The sequence below is a fragment of the Mercenaria mercenaria genome, chromosome 5 (genome assembly GCF_021730395.1).
Source record: "Mercenaria mercenaria strain notata chromosome 5, MADL_Memer_1, whole genome shotgun sequence".
Taxonomy (NCBI): domain Eukaryota; kingdom Metazoa; phylum Mollusca; class Bivalvia; order Venerida; family Veneridae; genus Mercenaria; species Mercenaria mercenaria.
In genome coordinates this window covers 41,476,675-41,504,521 of record NC_069365.1, presented here as the reverse complement: position 1 = coordinate 41,504,521, position 27,847 = coordinate 41,476,675, and the positions used below count along the sequence as shown (strand labels likewise).

At 34.5% G+C, this 27,847-nt stretch overlaps 2 protein-coding genes across 14 annotated transcripts in view; one reads left to right on the top strand and one right to left on the bottom strand.

Moving 5' to 3' along the window:
* The first annotated feature begins 52 nt into the window (after window positions 1–52).
* Window positions 53–14,938, top strand: LOC123556999 (leucine-rich repeat-containing protein 74B-like). 2 transcript variants are annotated; one of them, XM_045348161.2, is made up of 13 exons: window positions 53–2,054; window positions 4,826–5,060; window positions 5,877–6,061; window positions 6,498–6,605; window positions 7,726–7,819; window positions 8,776–8,825; window positions 9,215–9,382; window positions 10,998–11,192; window positions 11,412–11,507; window positions 11,826–11,906; window positions 12,485–12,664; window positions 12,968–13,053; window positions 13,280–14,938. In XM_045348161.2, the coding sequence occupies exons 1-13, from the start codon at window positions 1,992–1,994 to the stop codon at window positions 13,641–13,643; spliced, it is 1,905 nt and encodes a 634-aa protein (XP_045204096.2). In that variant the 5' UTR covers window positions 53–1,991; the 3' UTR covers window positions 13,644–14,938. The 2 variants fall into 2 exon arrangements, with proteins under 2 accessions (XP_045204096.2, XP_045204097.2); XM_045348162.2 differs by having other exon boundaries at window positions 4,816–5,060.
* Window positions 14,939–18,688: 3,750 nt separating this feature from the next.
* Window positions 18,689–27,847, bottom strand: part of LOC123557003 (uncharacterized) — a 99,852-nt gene continuing 90,693 nt past the window's right edge. For 6 of the 12 annotated variants that reach the window (XM_053543298.1, XM_053543303.1, XM_053543304.1 and 3 more), the window contains 3 exons: window positions 25,399–25,425; window positions 22,419–22,478; window positions 18,689–20,422 (listed from right to left, as the gene is read on the bottom strand). In XM_053543298.1, the coding sequence (XP_053399273.1) occupies window positions 19,199–20,422; window positions 22,419–22,478; window positions 25,399–25,425 (1,311 nt within the window). In that variant the 3' untranslated portion in view covers window positions 18,689–19,198. The remainder of the gene's footprint in view (window positions 20,423–22,418; window positions 22,479–25,398; window positions 25,426–27,847) is intronic. The other 6 variants (XM_053543305.1, XM_053543309.1, XM_053543302.1 and 3 more) reach the window with 3 other exon arrangements.

Sequence of the window (27,847 nt, the reverse complement as noted above, 5' to 3'; positions counted from 1 at the left end):
ATTTGGAAAAAATGAGCCTTTAAGCAGTCCTAAACAGACCCCTGAACAAACCGTAGCATTTACAAAAACTGGTACTTTGACTGGTGCAATGTCCTGACTATTTATATGCACCTAAGCCACGTAGCTTCGTCTCTTTCGCAGGTTTTTGATTATTTAACTAATTAAGAGTAATACAGAACTTTTCAGAAACTAGTAGGTTTACCGGGGTTTTAGCCAGATGAAATCCAAAGCTTTTTGTAAATTATTTACAACATACAGTAACATTTCCCCGTGTTTTATGTCTTTTTTGGTTAATATATGTAGAGTTTTGAACGAAATTAAACCTAAATTAAAAGAGAAATATTTTGTACAACTCTATTGTACTGTGATTGCAAACACTGTTTTGAGTCGGCCTAAAGTTTTATAACTCTGCATTTTATGACGGAAACTTGGCTTTCGTGTTAAAACTTTACGACGCCTTAATATCTTAGCATTACTTTTACAGGCATTACATGACTATGTTACTCTGTAAAAATACCAGACCAGTGACTTACCCAGGACATCTGAAGTTTGCATAGTATTGTAATTCAATGTTAGGAATATATTAAGGTAATTATGTTTTGTTATATTTGTTTTAAGAGACTGGCTGATCAATATATTGAAAATGGCTTCCTTACCTGCAATACTAAGTGTCAATCGGCTTAGATCTTCAGAATATGGATGAAATATATACATTGTATGTCCTACTACAAACGCTGCATATCATTGGATTAATCAACGCCAGAAATCCTTGAAATAATAATTCATGGAATATAGGCAGATGTTCCTACCTTACAGGCGAATCGGACTTGTGAACCTGCAAAAGGATTTACTTCAGATCTGATATAACAAAACTCGTTTACATGGGTAAATACAGTATCATTTATAATGACACAAAGCACAAAAAAAATCGGAAAACAACAAAAACATAGCATTGTGATTAGCATTTAGCAATCAGTAAAAGTATATTCTGGCAGTTTTTAACTATTACTGTATTTCTATTTAACCTTCACCCTGCTAAATTTCTAAAATGGTCCATCTTTCAATTTGGACAGTACCACTTGTTTATCAACGGGGTGTTCACTGAAATTTACTGACTGAATAGCGACCAGTGCAGACCATGATCAGACTGCATGGATTTGCAGGTTGATCTTGGTCTGAACTGGTCGAAAAGGCAAAACCGCTTGCCGCCAGCAGGCTAAAGGTTGGATACTAAATGGTTTTGCCCCTCTGCATTTTTGGTTAGAAATCTCGCTCAGGGTGTAGAACTGTAGAATTCTTTTACGAAAAGTTAATCGTTCTAACCAGGTGCTCGCTCGTGCCTGAAATAATGCTAGTAAGGACATCCGGGGATGTTCCTCTACGATGTAAAGCTGGAAAGTGGCTATAAGACTTATAATTGTGTCGGTGTGACATTAAACGCTGCGCAATATTTTACACCAATACTTCAGCATGCAAGTGCAAATTAAGTCCTATTTCCAGAGTGAATGAACGGCAACAGGAAAATAGAAAGAATTACGCTTACTGAAATTATGGATCATTAGACACGACGGGTAAATTTGTATGATTAATATAAATGGTAATGAATCAATATATTTTCTTCTTTCCGTTAGAGATAATCTGGTGAACTGAGATTCTTTCTGTGTTAGATTTATAACCGTACGATATCATGCAGCTTCGTGCATATAAGATGAATTGAATCAGTGAAGCCTTTGAGAAAATATAATCTGATACAAAAAAAGATAAACTCTACCCAATATCACTGCTAATAACTATGATATCCAGATAGATCTACTAGAGAGTTAGAAAATGGTACAAAGTAATTGTTAAAGGTATATACAGATGGATATATATATATGTTATAATCAAAATTATAATAACTATTTGGTGTTGCTGAATATAATCTTGAGTTTCTGAAAAATTCGGATGATGGAGATTTCTTTATAAAGTGCGTGCAAGCCCTTCTCAAAAGGATGGATATTGAAGAGGAGAAGAGGCGGCTGGCGGAGATCAGAGATATGATTGATCCTACAGAGGTAATATCATTTTTAAACTCTTTTCTATGTCATGTCTGACGCTGCAGAAGAAATATGTCATTTTTAGACTCTCTTCTGTGTCATGTCTGACGCTGCAGAAATAAAATGTCATTTTTAGACTCTCTTCTGTGTCATGTCTGACGCTGCAGAAGCCGGTAATATGTCATTTTCAGACCCTCTTCTGTGTCATGTCTGACGCTGCAGAAGAAATATGTCATTTTCAGACCCTCTTCTGTGACATGTCTGACGCTGCAGAAGAAGTATGTCATTTTCAGACCCTCTTCTGTGACATGTCTGACGCTGCAGAAGCCGGTAATATGTCATTTTCAGACCCTCTTCTGTGACATGTCTGACGCTGAAGAAGTAATATGTCATTTTCAGACCCTCTTCTGTGACATGTCTGATGCTGCAGATGTAATATGTCATTTTCACACTTTAAAACTATACATGTAAATTTGTCATTTTAATACTCTTTCCCGTATCATTTTTAGAAGTAATAATAATTCGCCACAGTAAGACTTTTCAGTTTTGTCTCTGTTCCTACAGAAATTATGTGCCATTTTTCGCACTCTTTTCTGTGACATATCTGACACTAATTTAGTAAAATGTCATTTTCAGTCGTTGCAAATGTAATATACTGCTTTTTACACTATTGTGTGGTACACTTCTAATACTTAAGTAGTAATATGAAATTTTCAGACAGACTGTCCAACTTCCAGCTAGGCATCAACAACAGGCCAATGTGTTATTTTCCTTGCCAATCACCGCTTAAGTAATAAAGACGAGTCAGACTATTTCCTATACTAAATCTGTCTTTCAATCTCTCTCATAATGAAGAGTGTAGCATTTTCCAAATTTTATAGATATGAAAATATTAACTCTAACATAAACTGTTTAATTCATTTACATATTCTGTAGAATCTATCTTACAATTATTGATTCGTGACACCTTTGCTTTTATCATTTACAAGGTTACTCTTTCTGTTTTCATGAAATGAATAGAGCGCGTTTTCTTGTACATCTGTGGCAAATTCCCACACATGGTTCCTTGATCAATATCAATCAAAGTAAAACGATCACTTAATGATGTGAAACGATTACATTTATTTCGGAATTAAATCTACCAAAACAGCATAAAACTAAATAACTGAGCGGTTACTAATCCGTACGACAGTTATTTAAATTTCATTTACACTCATGGTATAATGATGGTAAATGATACTTTTCGTTTTAAGCTTTTCATTATGCAGTTCAACTATAAGCAAAATCAAACAGGTTTAAAATTTAAGGTAATTCTACACGTTCAGATTTTCTACGATGTAGAACTTGATTTTACTTAGACAATTATGCAAATAAAAAGGTATGTTCATGTGGCAGAATTTTTGTTAAATTGAACTGAAAAAAAAATGAATCACACACACGTTTTCGTAATGGGAGTCTATAGCAAAATCACAATTTTGATTACTTTTTTACGAACAGAAAGTTTTCTACATTGTAGACTTTAATGAACTTTCTCACAATTATAAACTAACATATGTTCTTTAATATTGTGAATTAAATGTATAGGTCCATGTGTTAGTTTTAAATTTGTTTGCTCATGATAAAAGAGATCCGCACATTCCAAAATGATTTTGCGATAATGTTTGGAATTATTTTAAGTGTCAAACTATTGAATATCACATTTTACCCCTAGAAAGATAGCAACATTGCGTTTTAATAATTTTCCTCACAGGTTACCTTTAATTATTAAAATGGTTTCCGTTTCCGTATACCAGTCCAGGCTTTATTCTACGCTATCCGGTAAATGACGCTACGCCATTGCTTCCGGTTTATCATTATAAGGATCTTACATGCCTGCCTGTGCAAGACGGGGTTTTCCCTACCCGAGGGACAGTGTGGAATGGAAAACCGAGCGTTAGCGAGGTTTTTTATCCATGCTGTCCCGAGGGTAGGGAAAACAGCTGTCTTACACAGGCAGACATGTTAGATCATTTTTCTTGCCTATCATGTTCAAAATAGATCGTGGAGACAAATAGGTTTGGGTATTTCCCGACATTATTTATAAAGTTTATGACGTCACAATGGTACCAGTACTCTGTGACGTCACCTTAGTGCACGCTATTTTAGACAAGGTTTTTCCCTAGGGAAAGACAGGAATATCTATCCCCGGCGCGTGCTCGGATAAATGTATACTTTCCCCGCTAGGTAGGCAAGAAAACGTGCAGAACTACCTTTACTTGACAATCTATTTTGTCTCTCGTAATGATGATGACTTAACTTTTCTTTTTGTCTGAAGTTATCACGCCGGGTTACACTAATGAACCTTATTGTTGTTTGTATTCCCACTTTAGTATTTTGTATGAATAAAGCTTAATTGTCAATGTTAAAGACAAACAGTATATATTCATTGCATTTTCAAATCTGGTATTTTTTAACAATTCTAAGGTATTTTGAGCAAAAGATTTAAAATTAATAAAGACCGTTTTCAAAAAAAAAAAAAAAAAAAATTAAAAGTCCTCTAATACATGTATATCAAATTTAACTTTTATAAAAAAATGTTTACATTTTCATAGCAAAATGGAGTGCACTGTGAACCAGTTCACTGGTAGACCACTCTCATTCATCAGACTTCTGATAAAGTCCCAAGACTAACTCTTCCATGGTATACCTTATGGTGAGCAAGGATGTTGCGCTTTGAATGCAAAGAAGAAATGCATTTATCTATAAACATAAATTTGATAGGCGAAACTGCATATTTCAGTTCTTTTTAGTTTGACATATGGAGTGTGATAAAAAGAGCGGAAACAACCGACCCTTACATTATAATGGCTAAACACCGGATGAATAAGGGGTCAACTAAACGGGTCAAGACTGGCAGAAAGGTGGTAGGGAGAAATCGCCGGCGGGTATCGAACACAGAAAGTGACGGTGGAGACTCTAGCCGGAGTAGAAACAGTTTTAATATGTATGACTGGGAGGTAGCCGGAGCAGAGTATCCGTATGATGGTAAGCTATATAGTCTTCAAAGACATTTTTTTATATATATTTCCAATTTTCTATCAGGTTTAGATAGAGCAGTAAGAAGTATTCCGCCTTTGTAATGGCAGAAAAACACGATTAAAATAACGTACCTAATATATACACCAATAAGTATGAAAAGATTGGAATTATGGCACATACTGTATACTTTATCGCAAAATCAGAACCTTTTGTCACAATAATGCCGGTCTGATATATAAGACGGCATTAAGTAAATATACTGTTAACCGGAAGAATTTTAATAAAAAACCACTTGACCGACAAAACAAATCCTGACAATATTTCTTCAGATAGCTGACGATATACAGCCATTATGCTTTTCAAATGATAGATCTACAGAAATCCCTAGTGTGTATTGGGGTGGCGGGGATGGGATGGGAGTGAACCCTTTCCAGCTTTGGAGCTAAACATGATAGGTCCGGGAATAAAGTTTTTAAGAAAATTTGGAAATATGTTACTTTTTGCGGTTTCGTATGGCAAAATGGTGTGTTTGTCAGAGCAAAAGACCGATTTTCCACGATCACATCGGAATGCAGCTTTTTCATATACATATATAATAATAACAGTCGCAATAGAAAACAAAATTCATTCAAACATTGATACAGGTAAGTAAATTTAACAATTAAGAAGTGTTTTAATTTTTGTGTGGTGCATATATCAAATAAGCGATAACTTTGAAATAAATCAATAAAGAAAAAAAATGAGAAAAAAATCACGGAGAAAAAAAAATCGCCGTAAAAGGTACAAAGTTTCTAATTGTGAACATAACCTTGATTTTGACAGAAGAAGAAATACGAGATCCACAAACAAAGACTGAACCTTGCCAGGACATGTACCTACGTGCGTGTAGCACATTTGGTGTCCATCCCGTCGCCAGTTTTTACAAAGGTCTCCGGGAAGAAAAGTGCATCTTGTGGCACCGAAATATGACCACTGATGACATTAAAGCTATTGCAGTAGCCTTAGTTGTATGTAAATCATCATCATTTATTTTAAGAAAAAAGAAATACATGAAAGGTCGATATTTGTATATTTAAAAAAAAATATGTTAGACTATATCAAAAAATCTGAAATGTCTTCAGTTCAGCTTAATACATGCCTGAATAACTGAAACAAATATATTCCGGCTTTCAGTAAGAAATAGAATTAAAGTGTGTATAAAGATGGATAGGCAGCTGTATTTGGTATTTGTAAGAAAGTTCGGCTCACGGATTAGGACAAGTCTAGTAACTAATAATCTTACGCAGAACTCTACTTACTCTACTCTGAGGCAGGTTTGACTGGTTCTCGGCACATAATGATCGAATGAGCAGTTTAAATAATTGTCATGGCTAAAACTGTTATATTGGTCAGTTACTGTACAGGCTGGAGTAGCTGACAGGTAAAAGTATTCTTTTTTTCTAGGGGAACAGCACTATAGAGACACTGGACCTTTCTGACAACGATATGGGACCATTGGGAGCCAAGTACATTGCCGATGCCATGAAGGAGAACACTTTCATTACAAATCTGGTAAGCTTAAACCTGTTTTAAGACAAATGTATATTATAAACATTATGGCACACTTCGTTACTTCCTCGATTATAGTCCCTATAACTGAACACGAAAAGTAAATGAGTTTCCAAAAAAAATCGATTTGCAAAAGAAACTTCTACTCTGATTTCATAATTTATTTCAATGAAAATATCTATAATAAAATCATTTGGAATGATAGAATGCAGCAATGCAAATAAGAAAACATATGACATTATAATAATAGCAGGTTCAGTTTGATTAAGTTAACCTCCTTACTGGCTTAAGTTGAACAATATTATATATAAAGACTAAAGACAAAATAAACTGTTCAAAGCATATATATATATATATATATATATATATATATATATATATATATATATATATATATATCAGATAAGGTATTCTTATTTCGCTCGATGCAGATGTTAAATCATCCATTGATATGTATGAACAATTTGTACTGTGAAGTCCAAAGTTCTTATCTCCCTTAAAGATATCACATGGCCATCTTTCACTTAAATATTTTGTCTTTAGAATCTAAATATTTACTTGAAATGTATAAAATCCTCATGAAACGATTTAAGTTTACTAGATATATATGAATTAAGTTTGCACATAGAGCTACATTCATAATTAGATGTCATGTTGTAAGAGTTAATTGCGCTAAAAAAAGGCCAGTTTTTAGTGGTACTACACATTTATAATGTGTTTATCTATACATGTATATGGTGTGTACTGTTCTAAACCTAATGCATATAATATACCTTTAATTTTAATTACAATAAAATCATATTACAAACGGCAATACTCCAGCATTTAATGCGAGTATTACTTGTTACAAGATATAAATGTGCCCCATTTCTTGGTCTCAGTGTTGTTATATTTTCTAGTCCTTTGTGATCATACAGAACATTCAATGTTACTATAATAAAACCCAATTCCTTTTAACTAAACTGGAGGGCGTTGCATCACGAACTCAATCAATCAGAATCTCTTACCATTTTGCTTGGTTGGTGGCGTTCCGCGCTTCCGAAGGATCTTCTCACAGATTGTATTGAATGATTACCTATAACTGAAAATATTATTTTCAACGAAATTCATGACAAAATTTCAGAATTTGTCAGACAATAAACTCACTGCTCTCGGAGTGAAATACATTGTGGAAATCATCATTGACCAGGATACAATCAAGAGTCTCAGCATAGCTGGTAAGATGCTACTAACAATTATTTGTCACTAGAGAATATGCAGTTTTTTTCATTTTCATGTCTTGAAAAGTGTCTTCATATTTGTTTATTCATTTGTTCAGTAAAATTAAAAATGTGAATTTTGATTTTTTTTCTTTTTTGGTGTGTGTGCGTGCGTGTGTGTGCGCGCATGCGTGTATGTATGTGTTTCCGAAGTACCAACAGTAGAAGTATATACAATTAAATATATTTTATCAAAACGTTCGAATTTTTCATTTTATTGTATTGTATAATTGGCTGTAGTATTATTTACTTGTCTACAGCTTACATCTGTATTAACGTTCACTTAGCATTTTTTTATTAATTTACTGAAATTGTTAGGAAATGTATCAAAAAGACAACAATGATGAAATAATTTAGTTTATGTCTCTGCAAGAAACTTAAAAAAAGTCCCGTGTTGGTTTTTCCGAGTCAGTGGGGTTATGAGTAAAAACTGGGTTTGCTTCGCATAACAGTCAAGTTAGATTTTTTTTTATTTTCATGAAGTTTGTCACTGTCACTGACATTTTGACCAGAAATTTGAATTTAATGCTCATGACAAGCTTAAAACATAATTTTATGCACCATATCATCTGTGGCTGTTTTCATTTGTTTTGATTATTTTGTGAATGCATTTTGACATAGACAAAAGTATGGCTTTTGTTGGTGTTATTTAACTCGATTTTTTTTTCAAAAGCAAGCCCAAACTGTAGAATGTCGTCCTATATATGTACAAAGATATAGCCAAATACGATCGTTAGAAAGAACTGCAGAAACATCTATATACGTTCAGGTATTACCCAAAAATCGACAGTATTTTCAAGATGCTCGTCGTGCTTTTTACCAGTTAACTTTAAAAATAGCTTTCTAGTTCTGTTATAGATTTGTGCTGGAAATAAAATGACAAGTATTAAGTAAACATATAATTTACAATATAGGGAATGGTTTGCGGGAATGTGACTCTGAGATAATTCGGCCTCTCTTTGAGGTAAGTTTATAACAAGTTTTCACTCAGTCTAGAAATGCCTTACACTTGAAGCCGTAATCCTGGGTCAGCCAGCCTGAAGTTGTTGTTGTTGTTAAAATCTGCCTTTTTACAAACATTTTGCAAAATGACCTATGAATTATTGTTTTATAATCTTTGTTTCGTGTTTCATTTTACGATTGCATTTTTATGTTATGTTCAGTTATAACATTTTTGAAATATGTTCTATAAATCACATTTAATTTCATTTATATACATAAAGAAGGTGCTATATACAAGTTTGGTATAATAATATTTCATGTATTTTTATTGAAAATTATATGATTCTATTTTTTTTAGATAAATATCTGTTTGTATAAGGTTTGATACGTGGTACTTTACGATGATTTTAGCATCCCGTTAACCTGAGGCATCTTGATATGTCACGTAATGAGTTAAGAATGGCTGGTGGAGAGGTTATTGGTGAAGCACTTCTAGAAAATGAAACCATTGTGTCACTAGACCTTAGTTGGAACCATCTACGCAGAGATGGCGCTTGTTTCATTGCCGACGGACTGGCGGTAAATACTAAAATCATTTCTTCTATGGTATTGAATATATCGGAAGGTTATAGTTGTCACCACGCATGATCAATTGATAACGCAGCGGCACCATGTATAATTGACGTAATTGGAAACGTCAGACAGTTACTGTAGTGTATTCGATATGCTCGATATTTTCATATATGAAAATAGATAAAAATGTAACCAGTCTCGTGATTTATTCTTTACTCAGTGAAGATACACTTTGATTAATAAAAACATAAACCGTATGTAAACGTAGCGCATAACGCACGATATACGCAAAATAAGACGGCTATAGTGTTCCGTTTACTGTTTATAGTATCGACTGCTATCTCAGATGTAGGCACGGTAACTAAAAATTCAAACTTCAAGGAAGCACTATTCATTACAGATACATGTGTAGCTAACTGCATCAAAGTACATAGTCTGAAAAAAATAAAGGGTCAGTTTCCGACAAAAGAGTTATTTTGAACCGAAAAAGTGTTCTCAGTAAAACATTTTGAGAAAAAAAATCGAGATAATTCCGCTAAAGCCTTATTATAAGCTTACTAGAATCAGTGTGGTTACATTTTCTGGTCAAGGTCCTATGGCAACATGGAATCCATCCATTTTTACTATAACAGAATTCTGCTTTAGCCGGTGCTATGGGGATTGAGGGGTGTTGCACATTCCGTTACCTCATGAACAGACTCGGACTGCATTTATTTTGCTTGATTGCGTGTTTTGCTTCCAACGGATCTTTTAATATGTTAGACATGTATTAGGTGACTAGGTACTTTTATATCCTAACATGGAAAATGCATACATATTATAATTACTACAGATACCTTTGAGCAAAGCTTTTAATTTGTCAGTAATTTGAAAAGAAAAAAAAAGTAAAGATCAAAACTATTGTGGCAAATTCCATAGTGAGATTTATCAATAAACAGACGAGTTTTCAAAACAGAATTTCACAAGTTGAAACATGTTGATAAACTACTGAGGGAAAGAGAAAAGTCTCTTTTATGCGTAAAAGTAAGCGTCAAATATCTAGAAATATGAGAAAGTCAAAGAAAACGAAGACTGTCAGGTGCAAGACTGTGTTATCTTGTATTGCAGGTAACATGGATTATATTGCTTTTCCCTTGCATTGAAATTGAAATAAAATGGATAAGATTGACAACTGTGTCAATTAAACAATTTATATATAAAAAACAGGTTGTTTCCCTTGCGTAAGCTGGAATTATGATAAATCTGGACTGGCGAAGTTACGACAATGCCATATCATATCGTAAACAGCACTACGTACTACCAAAAGCTTAGTTTTGTTCTAAGAAAAGTCCTCCTTCGATGCATTTCTTACTTAGTAAATATGATTTTATATCTGAAATGTTATTGTCAAAGGGAATGGGGAATGCTTCTTTGATTGTTACACCAGTCACTAACTATACCTGTTACTGGAATAATATCCATCTATAGGAGCGGTCCAATGTACCTTGACTACGAAAAAGAGTACACTACACCCCTGTTTTCTTTGCGGATAATCGGTTCGGACTGACTTTAGTTCAATATTTTCTTGGGCATTAATCATATGTTCATTACTGTTAATTTTTTTTAATATTGCATCTTGCAGGGAAATACGTGCCTCAGGAAGCTAAACCTTGCATGGAACGGATTTCACTTAGATGGTTGCCAAGCCTTAGCACGTGCGCTCGAGCAGAATAACACACTCACTGAACTTGATATCACGTGTAACAGGATCAGCAAAGAGTGTCTAGAGAAACTGATGGTTGGTCTGAAGAAAAACACAACTCTTGAAATATTGCGCGTAAGTGTTACAATTGGGAAAGTGTGGTATATCTTTAAACTTTAGAAACATGATTGGCATCTCGGGGGATCATGCTGTTAAAGATTATTCTGCTCACGATATAGTAACAAAGGAATTGGCCATTTAGTATTACTGCCTAAAGCAATGTTGTATCTACAATTTGTTACAATATCTTTTTAAAAAATGCATATTTAGAAAAACAGACATTTTTGTTGCCAGATAGGGAAGAATCCTGTAACACCTGCTGGTGCCATGCTGCTCCTGGAGTTCTTAAAAGACAACAAAACAACTGGAATAAGAGAATTAGATATAACCGTAAGTCTTAACTAGTTAAACAACACTCTTTGTTTTGTTTGTTCTGCTTGCTTTTGGAGTTTGAATCAGTTGCCATACATCTATTACATGGTTTATTGTTTCCTGTTGACGACACTGTGCACGCGTCAATATTTTGATATTTCTGTTTTCCTATGACTCTTATTGTAAACGACAGCTGATAAAATCTAATAAACATCTTAAAAAGATGATAAGGACAAATCTTTAAAGATGTTACCTATTTTTTGAAGACTACGAAGTCTAACAATATCAAATAGTGTTTTTCATATTTTGCAAACTTAACCGATTTAACTCTTTCAGGACCAGCTCGTGAAGCCTGCATTCGTTGACGTACTTGCCGAGATAAAAGCAATAAAAGACATAAAAGTTATCTTCGGACCGGTAAAAATCTTTACGATGTTTGATTTTGAAATGGGCCAAATGTATATGGTCTTGAACTAATTGAAGAACAAGAGAAGTGCACTCAGCTGTTTTTAGATTTGATGGTAAAAATAATGCATAACTAAGGAAATTAGAGCTACCGCTGACAAGATAATTGCCCTCGATGTGGATGATGAATTGGGACAACAGCTTCTATTTTACATAGTAATAACAGAGACAAAATAAAAGTGCATCAAAATATAAAACAGAAATTCTTAGTATAAAAAAATCATGATAAAGTTATGCACCTTCTGTCATATGATGTGGTGATAATGTGGAACAACTATCTTAAGTTTGAATGAAATACATTTAGTAATTATCAAGTGAAGGCGCATAAAGACTTAACGTGAAATTCAAGTACAAACTGCCCATAATTCATGAAAGATACAAGATGGAGTTATGGACCATTTGTCAAGTGATATCAATGATGATATATGATAGTTCTTTTACCTAATAAGTAATGACAGAGATAAATTGCATCAAATCTTTAACCTGAAATTTCAAGCAAAACCAGAATAAGCCCACAAGTTTCTCTTCAGGTGCAAGGCCGTGACAAGCGCGGTGATGATGATGAACTTACCTTGATGGATGAGAACCCAACAATCGTACTAATGGAACTCGGTAAACTGATGGGATTCCGTCTGTTAGACCTTTTTGCTGCATTTGATAAGGATGGCAGTAAAACGCTTGACCACAACGAAATTAAGACAGGACTCAGGGTATCCAACTTTATATTCTACATGTAAAATGGGTAAAATGCTTTTTACCCGGCAATGTCTTAAGCATAACGAAATTATGCACGTTTTAAAATTAAATAAAGAAATCCTTTTTTATTACAGAATACATAGCAACTGATCGTCAGCTACTTGCAAATATGTTCAAAGTAAAGACTAAAAAGTTGTTAACTTCGCACTTCCAAGACTGAAGCATTAACCACTCGAAGTGTATCAAAGTAAACATAATGCATCGTCTATCATTTATTCATGCATGACAAAATGGTCAGAAATATAATTTATTTTCAGATGGTGAACATTCCATTGAGTGACGATTGCATAGATTTTCTCATAAAAAAGCTGGACGTAGACGGAGACGGTGAAATTGATTTTGGGTAGGTTGGTCAATAGAATATTGCTGCTCACATTTGCAGTGTAATATTTTGTCATATTTGAAAGGCGAATATTTTTAGAGTAAAATGTACAATTCTTAAGTAGTATTGATTATACCAACACTGTCAATGTCTAATTGTAAGCAGAACTAGACAACTTACGACAGAATTACGACTTGCAAGTATGCTTGTTATACTTACACGATGGAAAAAATTACATATTTTTCAGAGAATTAATGGCAGCACAGACAGAGTACCGGAGGAAGATGGGTAAATTTATGGCGGCTCAAGAGAGCGACAAGGACATTGAAAATACAGAAATCGGCCGTATTAGGATCAAACTATCTAGACTTATGTCGAAGAAAATGTCTGGGAATCCGGCTTTCAGACGTGGAGTAGAAAACATGACAAAAATTATAACTCAACAGGGCGAGGCAAAATTTGCAGAGAAAATGGGACAAAGTCTGGTACAGAGAATGAGAGGCTCCTTATCTCATTATGTAGATAGGGATCACCAAAAGCGTTCAGAATCCATCACAATGCCACAATTAACACTCTCTGATAAAATCAGACAGTGGAAGCCTATGAATTAAAACGCCTCGTGAACATAATTGGCATTTTGCTTCGTCTGCAACAAAGAGCAATAACGAATATACACATCATCAGTCAGGATGTGTTTTCGTGTTGTTGATGACTAATCGCACATGTTTAAAATAAAGATTTAGCTTATAGATTTATATGAAGTAATCGCTAGGATGTATGTACATGTATTTCATGTTTTGCACGGTAAGAGCATCGTGTAAAATTGATAACCTAGTCGCATCTCAGAAACTATTACATAAGAATTTTTCGAGAAAGGCCTGAATCGTTTTATCAAAGAATTGTATGCTTTACCAATAAGCCATTTTGTCACTGGATAAAAGTAGAAGAAAAGCGATGTCAGTTTCTGAACATTTTATGTATTTTTCAAGGTAATAGTACCAGTAATATTTTCTATAAATACTTGTATTTTGATATACTCTCCTTACGTATGTAATAAATCTATTCTCTATTATAAAGTATATACAATACAGATAATGTCAAAAACAAAAGATATGTAGCACAATTCTGGTAACCGGTAAACAGAAAGGGTACATAACATGAAGAATTACTATATGTGTGTCAACATGTTAAATCCAGGTGTGTAAAAGATTGGTAGTAAAACATCTGTATATAAAAAGAAAAAAAACTTGCTAAATGAAAACCTAATCATGTGTCTATATCATGCTAAAATGGAGTTCTAGTGCGTGTTATTTTAAAGTTTGATTAACACAATTTAGCGGAGGGCGAAGTTCTATAAACAGTAAGTTAGAAAATAGTCTTAGTTTAATTTTCGCTGATATTCCCAGTCTTGTTCAATTGTAAATTGGAAACGTTCGATTTTAATTCAAGAGGTGACAGCAAAACGGATCTAAGGCTTCTTTATCTAATGCATTTCGATCAGTTTCGCTCTGATCCCTCCACTTACATTTCCACTCTATTTATGAGAATGGTGTCGTAGTCGGGAAATTCTAGAATCGCAAATAAATCTTGGCACAACAAAATCGCGATGAAAAATGTCAGGCAACCATTTCCCTATAAACAGAACTATAGATTAAATATTTTTGCGGTCTCGCCAATTGTTAGTTTTTGGGCATAATACAGATTAATAATCAGGACCATGTCAGTAAAGTTAAGAGTCGAGCTGCTTACATTCGACATTGTCCCGAGTTGAATCTGCGGACAATGCGAGACCTCTCCGATGCTACAATGCATTGTTCGTCAATCTTCATTAAATTAAACTCAATCTGAAGTATTATAAGTAAAAGTTGTTGTTGCTTTAAATGTCAAATTAGTATGTTTTATTATATAACAAGAGATCACAGAGTGATCTTGGCGCCCACCAATGTGCCATTTTTGAGTGTTCCAAATTTCAAGACTTACTGACTAGCTCAAGGTCAAATTTCATTTCCGTACACAACACTTTGCATGTGGTCCAAATTCGAAAGCTGTAGCTTGAGAAATGTGAAAGTAGGTCACTAGATCAATTTCAAAGAATGTGAAAGTAGGTCACTAGGTCAAAATCAAGGTCAAATTACACTTCAGAACACAAATTTATGCATGTGGTCCAAATTTAAAGCCTGTACCTTCAAAAATGTGAAAGTAGGTCACTAGGTCAATGTCAAGGTCAAAGTTTGTTTCGGTACACAATCCTATGCATGTGGTCTAAATTTGAAGCCTGTAGCTACAGAAATGTGAAAGTAGGTCACTAGGTCAATCTTAAGGTCAAAGTTCATTTCGGTACACAAAACTATGCATGTGGTCCAAATTTGAAGGCTGTAGCTCGAGAAATGTGAAAGTAGGTCACTAGGTCAAAATCAAGGTCAAATTTTATTTCGGAACACAGAACTATGCATGTGTTCCAAATTTGAAGCCTGTACCTTCAAAAATGTGAAAGTAGGTCACTAGGTCAATGTAAAGGTCAACGTTTGTTTCGGTACACAAAACTATGCATGTGGTCCAAATTTGAAGGCTGTAGCTTGAGAAATGTGAAAGTAGGTCAGTAGGTCAAAATCAAGGTCAAATTCCAATTCCGAACACAAAACTATGCATGTGGTCCAAATTTGAAGCCTGTACCTTCAAAAATGTGAAAGTAGGTCACTAGGTCAAAGTCAAGGTCAAAGTTTTTTTCAGTGCACAAAACTATGCAAGTGGTCCAAATTTGAAGGCTGTAGCTACAGAAATGTGAAAGTAGGTCACTAGGTCAAAATCAAGGTCAACTCGTGTCAAGGTTCATCTTGCCACTCACAACCATACATGTGGTCCAAATTTGAATCTTGTAGGTTATTGACAAGAAGATTTTAAAATCTTTTCCCTATATAAGTCTATATGAACCATGTGACCCCCCAGGGCGGGGCCATATTTGACTCTAGGGGATAATTTGAACAAACTTGGTAGAGAACCACTAGATGATGCTACATTACAAATGCCAAAGCCCTAGGCTTTGTGGTTTGGACAAGAAAATTTCAACGTTTTTTTCCTATGTAAGTCTATGTCAACCATGTGACCCCCAGGGCGGAGCCATATTTGACCCTAGGGGGATAATTTGAACAATCTTAGTAGAAGACCACTAGATGATGTCATATACAAAATATCAAAGCCCTAGGCCCTGTGGTTTTGAACAAGAGGTTTTTCAAAGTTTATCCCTATATAAGTCTGTATAAACCATGTGACCCCCGGGGCGGGGCCATATTAGACCCCAAGGAAATATTTTGAATCATCTTGGTAGAGGACCACTAGATGATGCTTCATACCAAATATCAAAGCCCTAGGCCCTGTGGTTTTGGACAAGATGATTTTCAAAGTTTTTCCCTATATAAATCTATGTAAATTATAGAAATAAACAAAGGGCCATAACTTACTAAAAAATTGTTGAACCAGTCTGATTTTCAGGGGGACACAACTAGGGTACCAATACATCATTCTGACAAAGTTTGGTCAAAATCCCCCAGGTAGTTTCTGAGGAGATGCGATAACGAGAAATTGTTAACGGACGGAAGGACGGACGGACTGACGGACGGACGGACGGACGGAAGGACGACGGACCACGGACGCAGAGTGATTTGAATAGCCCACCATCTGATGATGGTGGGCTAAAAAACATGAATATATACCACATGACTAGTTTCTAATTTAGCATTGTCATGAATTTGGAAAGACGTAAATAACAAATTCAAGCTCATATCTATGTAAAAAATTTCAAAAAGGCAATCTTAGAATAAAGTCATCCTATTTTATTTTAAACGCGAAAATCAAAGTTTATGCACGGAAACGAGCTGTATAAATGCACCATAATTATAACAATTTGAATCGTGTTACTTTTGATCTTTTATAAATTAATAAATGTTGCCTTTAGTCTTTAAAATGTGGTTGATACTGTGATGTATTAATTGGAGTATCCCAATGGCATTCAGTTGATAAAAAGGTATGCAGATTAATTCATTTTTGTATGAAACACCACTGGATTGGTACATTTCATTTCCTCAAGACACATTTTACATTTCATAAATTTTACCCAACTGCAATTTCGCTTCATATGAAGGTTACAAAATAGGCAATGAATATTTTTTCACTGTTTGTTGTTTTGAGTAAAACGAAACTAACTGACATATAGCTGGGCTTATAAACAAAGCCTGGACAAAATATACATTAAATATAAAAAAATCTTGTTCAGTAACAAAGCACATTAGGAAGAAACAAATACAATAACATCACAGAAAAATATGAAATCTCATTAACATTTCCCTAAATTAGTGGAATGTATAAAATTTAAAAAAATGAACATGATTACGAGCTTCTGATAAAGTTCGACAATTCCCAGTGACAGCTGTCTCCATTCGTCTCTTTTTTACTACAGAAAATGGAAATATCCCGAAACTGTACCACTTCTAGAATATGCATATGTGATGAAACACTAAAACTTCAATAATCCTGTAAACTTATGGTTTACACATTGTAGAAATTCAGATATGAAGAAACTGATAAATGACATTGATATGTATATTTAACAAGGAAAATGATTTTTGAAAGTATTATTCTTATACTGAAATTTCTAGTTTCAAACTTTTATAGGAAACATGAAAGAATTGTGTTTATGAGTTGCAGTGAACATCTAGATGATGTTAGCTTAAAGTGAATTAATATTAAACACCTACTGGTATTCAGTACATCCAACTGATGTTAATTTAAACTGAATAAATATTAAATATTAAACACCTACTGGTATTCAGTACATCTAACTGATGTTAATTTAACATGAATATTTAACACATATTGGTAATCATTAATATTTTTAAGTGTAAAATGCTACTTTTAGTTTTATAAACAGAATCAACCCCCCCCCCCCCCCCCCCCCCCCCAAATACTGCAAATATACAAATCCGAATCAATGTCTTAGAAACGTCCACCAAAATGAACGGATTCAAACAACATTAGAATGCTTAAGTATCCTAGTACATGTATAAGAAATGACTTTGTACATATTTCAATTATTAAATATATCTTATTATGATATACAGATATAACACGATTAAAAAAACAGGAACAAAAAATCTCATAGCTGTAACAAATGTATCACAATAAATAGATATAACTGTGTGTTGTCATGCTCAAAGGATAAAAACTTTAAAAACAACATCTGCACTTAAATCTTAATATCATACTTTTATGGTTTACCAGTACTTATTCCCTTTTTAAATTTTCAAACTGACAAGAATATATTGTTTAGACTAAATTTCACTTTTATTTAATATTTAATCATACCTTTATGATTTAGTTCTTTATATTTTACCATCTAAAACTGAATATCAAATATAAAGCACAACAGATATTTTATTAAACTGCTTTTTAAACAAAAGTACAATTCAAAATTTAAAGCAATTCAATTAGACGGTCTTTTCCAACATGACCACTCACAATTACAAAGATCCTTTCTTCCTTTTTCAACAAATATTAATATTAATACAAGCAGTAATAAATCATCAAAAAACTTAACAGATGCATAACATTTTTGTGTCATGTCGTTTAGGGTTGCAACCAACAAGGAGCATTAACTAGATCATTATTTTCTCTAATCAATACTGTCTTATTTCGTGGGCCACCGTTTTCCTTTTACAGCTAGTGTATCTTCTCATTTACTTTTTCTTTTACTTCCTTTTGCAATTACAATATTTTTTACATATGGTGATACAAACACTTACTGGCATCTAAATATTACATTGTATAAAATGGCTTATAAAGGCTATGTACAAATGAATAATAATAATAATTTGAGCAGATCTATTGCGAGCAAAATGATCAAAAATTTTGCTAAAAAGGTACCCCGAAATTTTCAAATAAATTGGAGTTACAAGCTCTCGATTTAGATATCAATTTGAAAACTAAATGATAAAACAATGAAACGCTTGAGGAAGAACAACTTATCTTCCTTAACATAATGAAATCATCAAATACTTAAGCTACTTTTAAGACTCTGCTCCTTTTTAATATTTCGTTGTTTCTATAGTTACACTGACCATTACAAAATAAACTATTCTCTTTTTTGTATAATCATAAACACTTCCACTACATATTACTTTTGTTCAAGAGTTTTCAAACTTTTTAACAAAGTACTCAACAGAGAAGCGAGGTTTGTTGCCTGTCTCATTAAATATTTCATGTGTGGATCAGCAAGTGGCTTTCCCACAGCTGCATGTGCAGCATTTAAAGTGCTCTTGTATGCGTTAGCCACTCGTATAACCTCTGACCCCAAGTGCTGTGCTTGGTGTATTGCTTCCATCATGAACATTGTAGCCTGGCCATGAAGAAAGATCTTTGCCAACGAATGCATACTGGAATCCATATTTACTGCTAATTTAGCCTTTGTCTGGGTAGCATTACTAACAAGTAACTTAGCATCGGTGACAAACTGTCGTACCTGAGTCTGCAATTCATCTTTACACATATTGAATTGTAACGGTTTCCTATCAATCCGAGACGATTTCAGAGATTCCATTGTTTGTTTTAATTCATTCAGTAATCTGTCCACATCATTTGTGGCTTGGACGAAATCTTCCGAGGTATATACAGTGTCCAGAACCTGTTTCACCATATTCGAATGATTGGCACTAACTTTTTCTCTCAACAATGCAAAACTCTTTTCTGAAACTGTTTTTCCATCTTTGGTAATAGTAGAAGGCTTTCCTTTAGCTGTTGATGACGAAGATGATGCTGGAATGCCTTTTCCAATCACATGACCGTTTACCTTTGAAACTTTTGCATTAACAGGAGTCTGCAAACGTTCACTTGTCATGTCTCTCAAAACATCAAAATTATTGTATGACTGGTAAGTTTCATCTTGATTAGTAGAAGCACTTGATGTCATGGACATTGGCCGCCACATTTTCCCAACAGTTGCAAAAGGGCTTGTTTTAACATTTGATTTTGATGAAGACTCTGTGTTTATTTCTGAGTCATCTTTACTCTTTTGTTCCAATACTGGTGATTTTGTTCTCTCCCCTTGCCCATTTTTACGTCTTGGTGGTGCTGTTGGAATGGTCAATGGTTTGGTCAAGCCTGAAGCAAGAGTCTGCACATTTGACCTTGTTGATATCTTTGATGATGTCACAGATGATGATGTCATGGAAGTTGCCACAGAGGTTTGTACTGACGGCGTCGGAGCTTGTGGAGCCATACGTTTTGGAGATTTTTCTCTTTTATGGGAAGAAGGAACTGACAAACTATTTGTTTCTTCAGTTTTAGGAGCATCAAACACACTAGACAATGCCTTTATTGGTCCAGACTTTTGCTTTTTGGTCTGGAAAACAAAACAAATATATGCTTTCAATAGATCAAACAAATACCAAACAACAAAATTTAATCCTTTCATTCTTCTTTAAATAAATATGAGCCATTGGCTGTATCATAAGAACTATATTTTACCAGATAAAAGACAAACAAGGCATTTCAACATACAAAGGATACACAAAGACTATTCAGATAATCAGCTGGTGTGTAGAGGAGTAATAATACCATATATCAAACTTCTTGCCCAAAAATGTTATAACACCTGGGCTGAACATTTATACTTTGTAAACTTGATCAACAATTATCTTATATATGTATACAAATTAAAATCATGTCCTCATTTACCTTAAAAGCAAATTCTTGAACTTTTTCTCATTAAAAAAAAAAACAACTTAAGCACATGTAAAATTGTAATGGAGACGCATGCAGTTACGATGGAATCTACCTGTTTCAAAATTATTAAAATAAAAAACTGAACTTTCAACCCAGCTTCCTTCAAAGAATTCTGAAAATAATTTCTAAGCAATATATGTGCATACTGTATAAGGTTGATAGTATATTAAAGTGTGTAATAAAAATGAATTTCAGACTCTGCAAACATGTAGATTCCAAGTCACATACCATATCAAAACAAAATATTTAGCTCATAAATATATTTATAACTAAGCACATAACAGAGTTGAAATGTCAAAGTACTCAAAATGCACTAAATGTTTTTTTGTAAAACGAATATCTAGTTACATGAAAGAACTACTGAACTTAAAGAAAAACGAGTCAATATAAATAGTATTTTGTAGACAATAATTGCAAACCTCATACACATAAGCAGATATGTATTGACATAAACGAACAAAGAGCAATCTATAACAGAGACGTTTCCAAACTGAATGTTAAAATCAGCAAATTCAAAGAAACTTCATTCCTTGTTAAGAACAAAAAGAAAATGTGTTGGAACTATTCATCAAGCTTAGAGGTACATGTACAAATGCTCATTCATTCAATAAGGCTACATACCTAGGGCGTAGATTGGGCTAAAACATCAAATGGCATAATCAATTACCTGTACATTCAAATATGAATACTCAAAAGACTAACAGGACACAGTTACTATAACAACAAAATGATGATTCTACGTATAGAATCAGAATGAAACACAGCTATTATGCTCCACCTACAGAGACAAACAATGACTGGCAAACAAGGAAGAAGCTGAAAGCTTTCGAAAATTTAAATGAGCCCTGCCATGAGAAAACCAACATAGTGGGTTTGCGACAAGCATGGATCCAGACCAGCCTGCGCATCCGCGCAGTCTGGTCAGGATCCATGCTGTTCGCTGACAGTTTCTCCAATTCCAATAGGCTTTAAATGCGAACAGCATGGAGCCTGACCAGACTGCGCAGATGCGCAGGCTGGTCTGGATCCATGCTGGTCGCAAACCCACTATGTTGGTTTTCTCATGGCGCGGCTCAAATTGTTTTGTCTGTTTCCTATTCATGTCTAAATCCTTGGTGAATTTTTTTGCCAATATAAATATGTCTCTTCCTTGAACGATTATTTTGTAACATTTATTTTAAAGACTAAACATACTTTAAGCTATAAGTGACACTGTAGTGGTAATAAAACTGCAAAAATGATGCGAAGACCTGATGCAAACTAATATGTCTCCCCAGGAAACGTAGTTATACAACAAAGTAAAAGATGAAACTGTTCAGACAGAATGAAACATAAATTCTACAGTTATTGCAAGACAGGATAAAAGAACAGTGATTTCACAGCAAAATGTGGAAGAAATTACAAAACAACACCAGAGACGTGTTTCAACACTTACAAAACTAACAAACTTTCAGCAAAGAAATAATGCAAGTGAAATAAAAATTGACGTAACAACACAACACATGGCAGCTGTTTTAGCATCCACTGAAATAACAACATGTTGTGTGGACAGTGAAATAAACAGAATACGTGAAAATTGACACAGCATCACACGCGAACATCAGACACATTACCTCCCCCTTGTCTGTGGATGACACAGTTGATGGAAGCGGGGGCTTAGGTGCGAAACTCTCCTAAAATACATTTTACAGTGCATATTATTTTCAGACAAAAACTGATATTTACAAAAAAAATACTTAAGAATAACACTTAACAGATTTCATGATTGCAAAATATCTCAAACTAAAATTTCAAGAAAGAAAGCTATAAACATACTTAAACACTACAGAACAGGAAAGTGGAAAAGTCTCAAAATGGTGCAAACGAAACTAGTGCTATCACTGAAGGTGAATATTACCCCCAGTTGTTGCTTAAAGATAAGCAATCTGCATGTAATGAAGCTAGTTTTAAGTGTTTAAGAGATAATGGAGCAGACAGGAAATAAGGCTGTTTCACCTTTTAACCTGAATTGTGACCCTGATCATTGTGATGCTTTTTATTAATATATTCTTCCAGTGGTAAGGAAGATACCCTGGGGACAGGAAATATAGTTATTGACCTTTGATCCATAGGTGTAGCTTTGCTCTTCAGTAATGCACTCTGGATGGTGACTTGTTGAAGTCTACAACTGATACTAGTTTTATGAAAATACTTCCATCATTTTAGAAGATACAGAATGGACAGGTAGTAATCTATGGTACTTGACCACATATATGACCTTGACTTGGACCTAAAAACCTGGGTCATGCATATGGCTACCCCAATTATGATGGTCATTTATTTAAATCTATTCAATGGTTTGGTGATAGGCTACCAGAAACAAAACTGACAGACTGACCAAAAGACAAGTGTGACTCCAATATAGCCCACATATACTTTGTATCTATGGGTATAACAATATCTACAACACAATGACTACTGCTAACAAGAGATCACAGAGTGATCTTGGCGCCCACCAATGTGCCATTTTTGAGTGTTCCAAATTTCAAGACTTACTGACTAGCTCAAGGTCAAATTTCATTTCCGTACACAACACAAATCTATGCAAGTGGTCCAAATTTGAAGGCTGTAGCTTGAGAAATGTAGAAGTAGGTCACTAGGTCAAAATCCAGGTCAAATTTTACTTCGGAATACAAAACTATGCATGTGGTCCAAATTTGAAGCCTGTACCTTCAAAAATGTGAATGTAGGTCACAGTGTCAATGTAAAGGTCAAAGTTTGTTTCGGTACACAAAACTATGCATGTGGTCCAAATCTGAAGGCTGTAGCTTGAGAAATGTAAAAGTAGGTCACTAGGTCAAAATCAAGGTCAAATTTTATTTCGGAATACAAAACTATGCATGTGGTCCAAATTTGAAGCCTGTACCTTAAAAATGTGAAAGTAGGTCACTAGGTCAATGTAAAGGTCAAAGGTCATTTCAGTACACAAAATTATGCAAGTGGTCCAAATTTGAAGGCTGTAGCTTGAGAAATGTAAAAGTAGGTCACTAGGTCAAAATCAAGGTCAAATTTTATTTCAGAATACAAAACTATGCATGTGGTCCAAATTTGAAGCCTGTACCTTCAAAAATGTGAAAGTAGGTCACTAGGTCAATGTCAAGGTCAAAGTTTTTTTCGGTACACAAAACTATGCATGTAGTCCAAATTTGAAGGCTGTAGCTTGAGAAATGTGGAAGTAGGTCACTAGGTCAAAATCAATGTCAAATTTCATTTTGAAACACGAAACTATGCATATGGTCCAAATTTGATGCCTGTACCTTCAAAAATGTGAAAGTAGGTCACTAGGTCAAAATAAAGGTCAAAGTTTTTTCCAGTGCACAAAATTATGCATGTGGTCCAAATTTGAAGGCTGTAGCTACAGAAATGTGAAAGTAGGTCACTAGGTCAAAATCAAGGTCAACTCATGTCAAGGTTCATCTTGCCACTCAAAAATATACATGTGGTCCAAGTTTGAATGTTGTAGTTACTGACAAGAACATTTTAAAAGCTTTTCCCTATATAAGTCTATATGAACCATGTGACCCCCGGGGCGGGGCCATATTTAACCCTAGGAGGATAATTTGAACAAATTTGGTAGAGAACCACTAGATGATGCTACATTACAAGTATCAAAGCCCTAGGCTTTGTGGTTTGGACAAGAAGATTTTCAAAGTTTTTCCCTATATAAGTCTATGTAAACCATATGACCCCCAGGGCGGGGCCATATTTGAAACTAGGGGTACAATTTGAACAATCTTAGTTGAAGACCACTAGATGATGTCACATACAAAATATCAAAGCCCTAGGCCCTGTGGTTTTGGACAAGAGGTTATTCAAAGTTTTTCCCTTAATAAGTCTATATAAACCATGTGACCCCCAGGGCGGGGCCATATTTGACCCCAGAGAAATAATTTGAATCATCTTGGTAGAGGACCACTAGATGATGCTTCATACCAAATATCAAAGCCCTAGGCTCTGTGGTTTTGGACAAGAAGGTTTTCAAAGTTTTTCCCTATATAAATCTATATAAATTATAGAAGTAAACAAAGGGCCATAACTCACTCATAAATTGTTGAACCAGTCTGATTTTCAGGGGGACACAACTAGGGTACCAATACATCATTCTGACAAAGTTTGGTTAAAATCCCCCCAGTAGTTTCTGAGGAGATGCGATAACGAGAAATTGTTAACGGACGGACGGACGGACGGAATGACGGACGGACGGACCACGGACGCAGAGTGATTTTAATAGCCCACCATCATCATGATGGTGGGCTAATAAACAGGCATTTAAATGGAATTATGAAATCTACAAAAATGCGTCTCACTAGTTGGAACTACGGCCTGTGCAAAATGTTGAAAACTGTTATTAAAGTAATTTCAGAGAAATTATGGACAACAACCACATTTTACTCCGACGACTGCCATTCTAGAACAGACTTATCCTCGGGGTGAAAGGGTTAACTTGAACACCACAGTGTTAAATATGATTATGAAAACAACATTTTTTTTTATAAAATTGTGTTAATTGTTTCCAACTCTAATTAGGCTGGGTCACAGCAAAACTTAACAAACCTTGACTTTAAGTGGGAAAGTGTATCTCTGAAATGAATTAAATACATCTTATTGCATTCATCCCAGTGTTTCAAACATGTTTATAAACTTTACAGCTTCAGATACAATAACCCACATATTAAACACTTTAAAAAATGACAATTTTGAATATAAGAATAATAATTGTGACCAATGTCATTAGCATAATTATAGATCCTGTCTAGGAGTGTCAACCTTTGTGACTGTTTTGTGACTACAAGTACACAAAAAATCCTTTCTATTTTCTCCATAACAACACAATATATATTCAAGAAATCTTTGCTCACAGTGCCTTAGTAATAACTATTCTATTCTTGATAAATTGTGTGAAACAAGATTTTGAATCCAAACTGCTGCTCAGCAAGGACTGAAACATTTTATGGGCATACACATTTTCATGACCCAATGTCCCTTATAAACTTAAGACAATGAAATGGATATACATTTGTATATTTAAGAATCATTACATCATATTATATAATATTGCTTTGTTATTTTTCAAACTGGAAATAAAAACAACATGCCTAAAACAACATGAATGGATCATTTCAATGATGTATGGGCAGTATGGAAGTGATTAACATAATTGAGCCATGCCATGAGAAAACCAGTCTGGTCCGGATCCATGCTGGTGGCAAACCCACTATGTTGGTTTTCTTATGGCGCGGCTCATATTTTTTATGAAACATTGCCCTTTGACATAATGTCTAAAACTGGTTATGATGGCATTAACATGCAGCACAACAGGACAAATGAGTGGTGTTTGAAATGACATACCACACCATATATATTTTACAACAAAACACAACACAGCAGACAGTCAAGTGACAAATGGTAAAGAGGCATGCTTTCTAATCATGCAATGTATGCAACAATTTTGATAAGAAGATGCAACAATCGCTGATATTTCAATATGTGCTATCATCAAACCATGTAAAATATTTGTCTACAGAATAGTAAGTGTCTGCTGAAACTGTCTGAAGGTTTTACTTCTCATGGTTTCGAGCAAACAAACTGGTTTTGCTGTTTTTATGACTGTAGGTGTAAGGCTTAAAATTGTATTTGCAATGTTGACACCAAAAAGCTTATTGAAATATACATTTTAATAATACATCCTTCATGTATTTGTGCAATTTGTGCATGTACGAGTATGAAATGTTAAGCTGTCTGTGAAAGGAACAGCCTTTTCTTTCTACTGCTGTTAAAGTTGGTTTTTGATTACATACTTGATGAAAATTATGCCAATGACGATTACTGAAATTAATGAATCTGACCTCAATGTCCCTTTACATTCTGTCATCTGACCAAACAAACGTGCAACACAAAAAACATCACTCTCAGCTGTGGTCAATATATATCAAGCTAACAGACAGATTTTCTTAAGTTGAACACAAAAGCTTAAAATAACATTAGATATTATGATATATTATGCACCTGTCAATATTTTGCCCGTCGGGGGTGGGGGGCGGGCTGACCCAGGGGAATTTGACATTTCAAAAATTTTGTTGTCTAAATCCCCACCCAGAGACAACCTTTTTTGTCTAAATCCCACCCTAGAGTCTGGTTGGTACATCAAATGTTTGTCAAATTCCCTCCTGTCGGGAATGGTCTTCTGTCTAAAGTCACGTGTATGCCCGCCGCTCCCCTGGGCGGGCAGAATATTGACAGGTGCATTATTCAGACTTAAATTTGTAAAACCTGACATTTGGTCACACTGATACCAACATGCATATATAACAAATAATTTTATTTCTGTAATGCCTGGAAGCAAGCAGCATTATTATCGAGGCAGCTGGTTTCAGTAACGTATGGTATATTTCCTCATATAACAAAGATTTATGTTCCAGTAAAATAATCCAGAAAATGGAACCAGGCGACTTTACATATAAAATCAGCTGGATTACATAATGTCTGTAATGTCTGGTATAATAAATCAAAGATTACATACTAGTAAAATACCGTAAAATCATTTAATTTCGCGGGCATGAAATTCCGTGGTTTGGGTCAAAATGGCAATCTGGATATGAATTCATGGATTTCAACTTTTGAACATAAAATGAAAGGGAATTTTACTTGTTCGTTGGGATTAATTTTCGTGGATCGACTTAACCACAAAAATTAGTCCCCCACAAATATTAATGATTTCACAGTAGGGCCTTTCATAAGGACACCAGTTGCCTGTGAGTTTGAGACAAGCATTAATGAAATCTTGAACCATACAATAACTGATATTCAATGTATATCTCCTATTTTCTTACTTTACTGTGATCAAGCAATATAGTACTAACACCAGCCCATCCTTATAATTTATTTAAAACATGCATGTTAGAAAGATCATCTGAATGGCATTTACTAAAAAGCTTCCTGTGCTCAAAAGATTTCTATTCCTCGCAAATAAGCAAGGTACGTTTATCATCAAATTAAAAGAAAG

Bases quoted from the DNA above. Each gene is read 5' to 3' on its own strand.
- LOC123556999 (XM_045348161.2), top strand. From the start codon at position 1,992: ATGGATATTGAAGAGGAGAAGAGGCGGCTGGCGGAGATCAGAGATATG. The intron at 8,826-9,214 runs GTAAGTTTATAA...CGATGATTTTAG, and splicing joins TAATTCGGCCTCTCTTTGAG to CATCCCGTTAACCTGAGGCA. The intron at 11,508-11,825 runs GTAAGTCTTAAC...TAACTCTTTCAG, and splicing joins TAAGAGAATTAGATATAACC to GACCAGCTCGTGAAGCCTGC.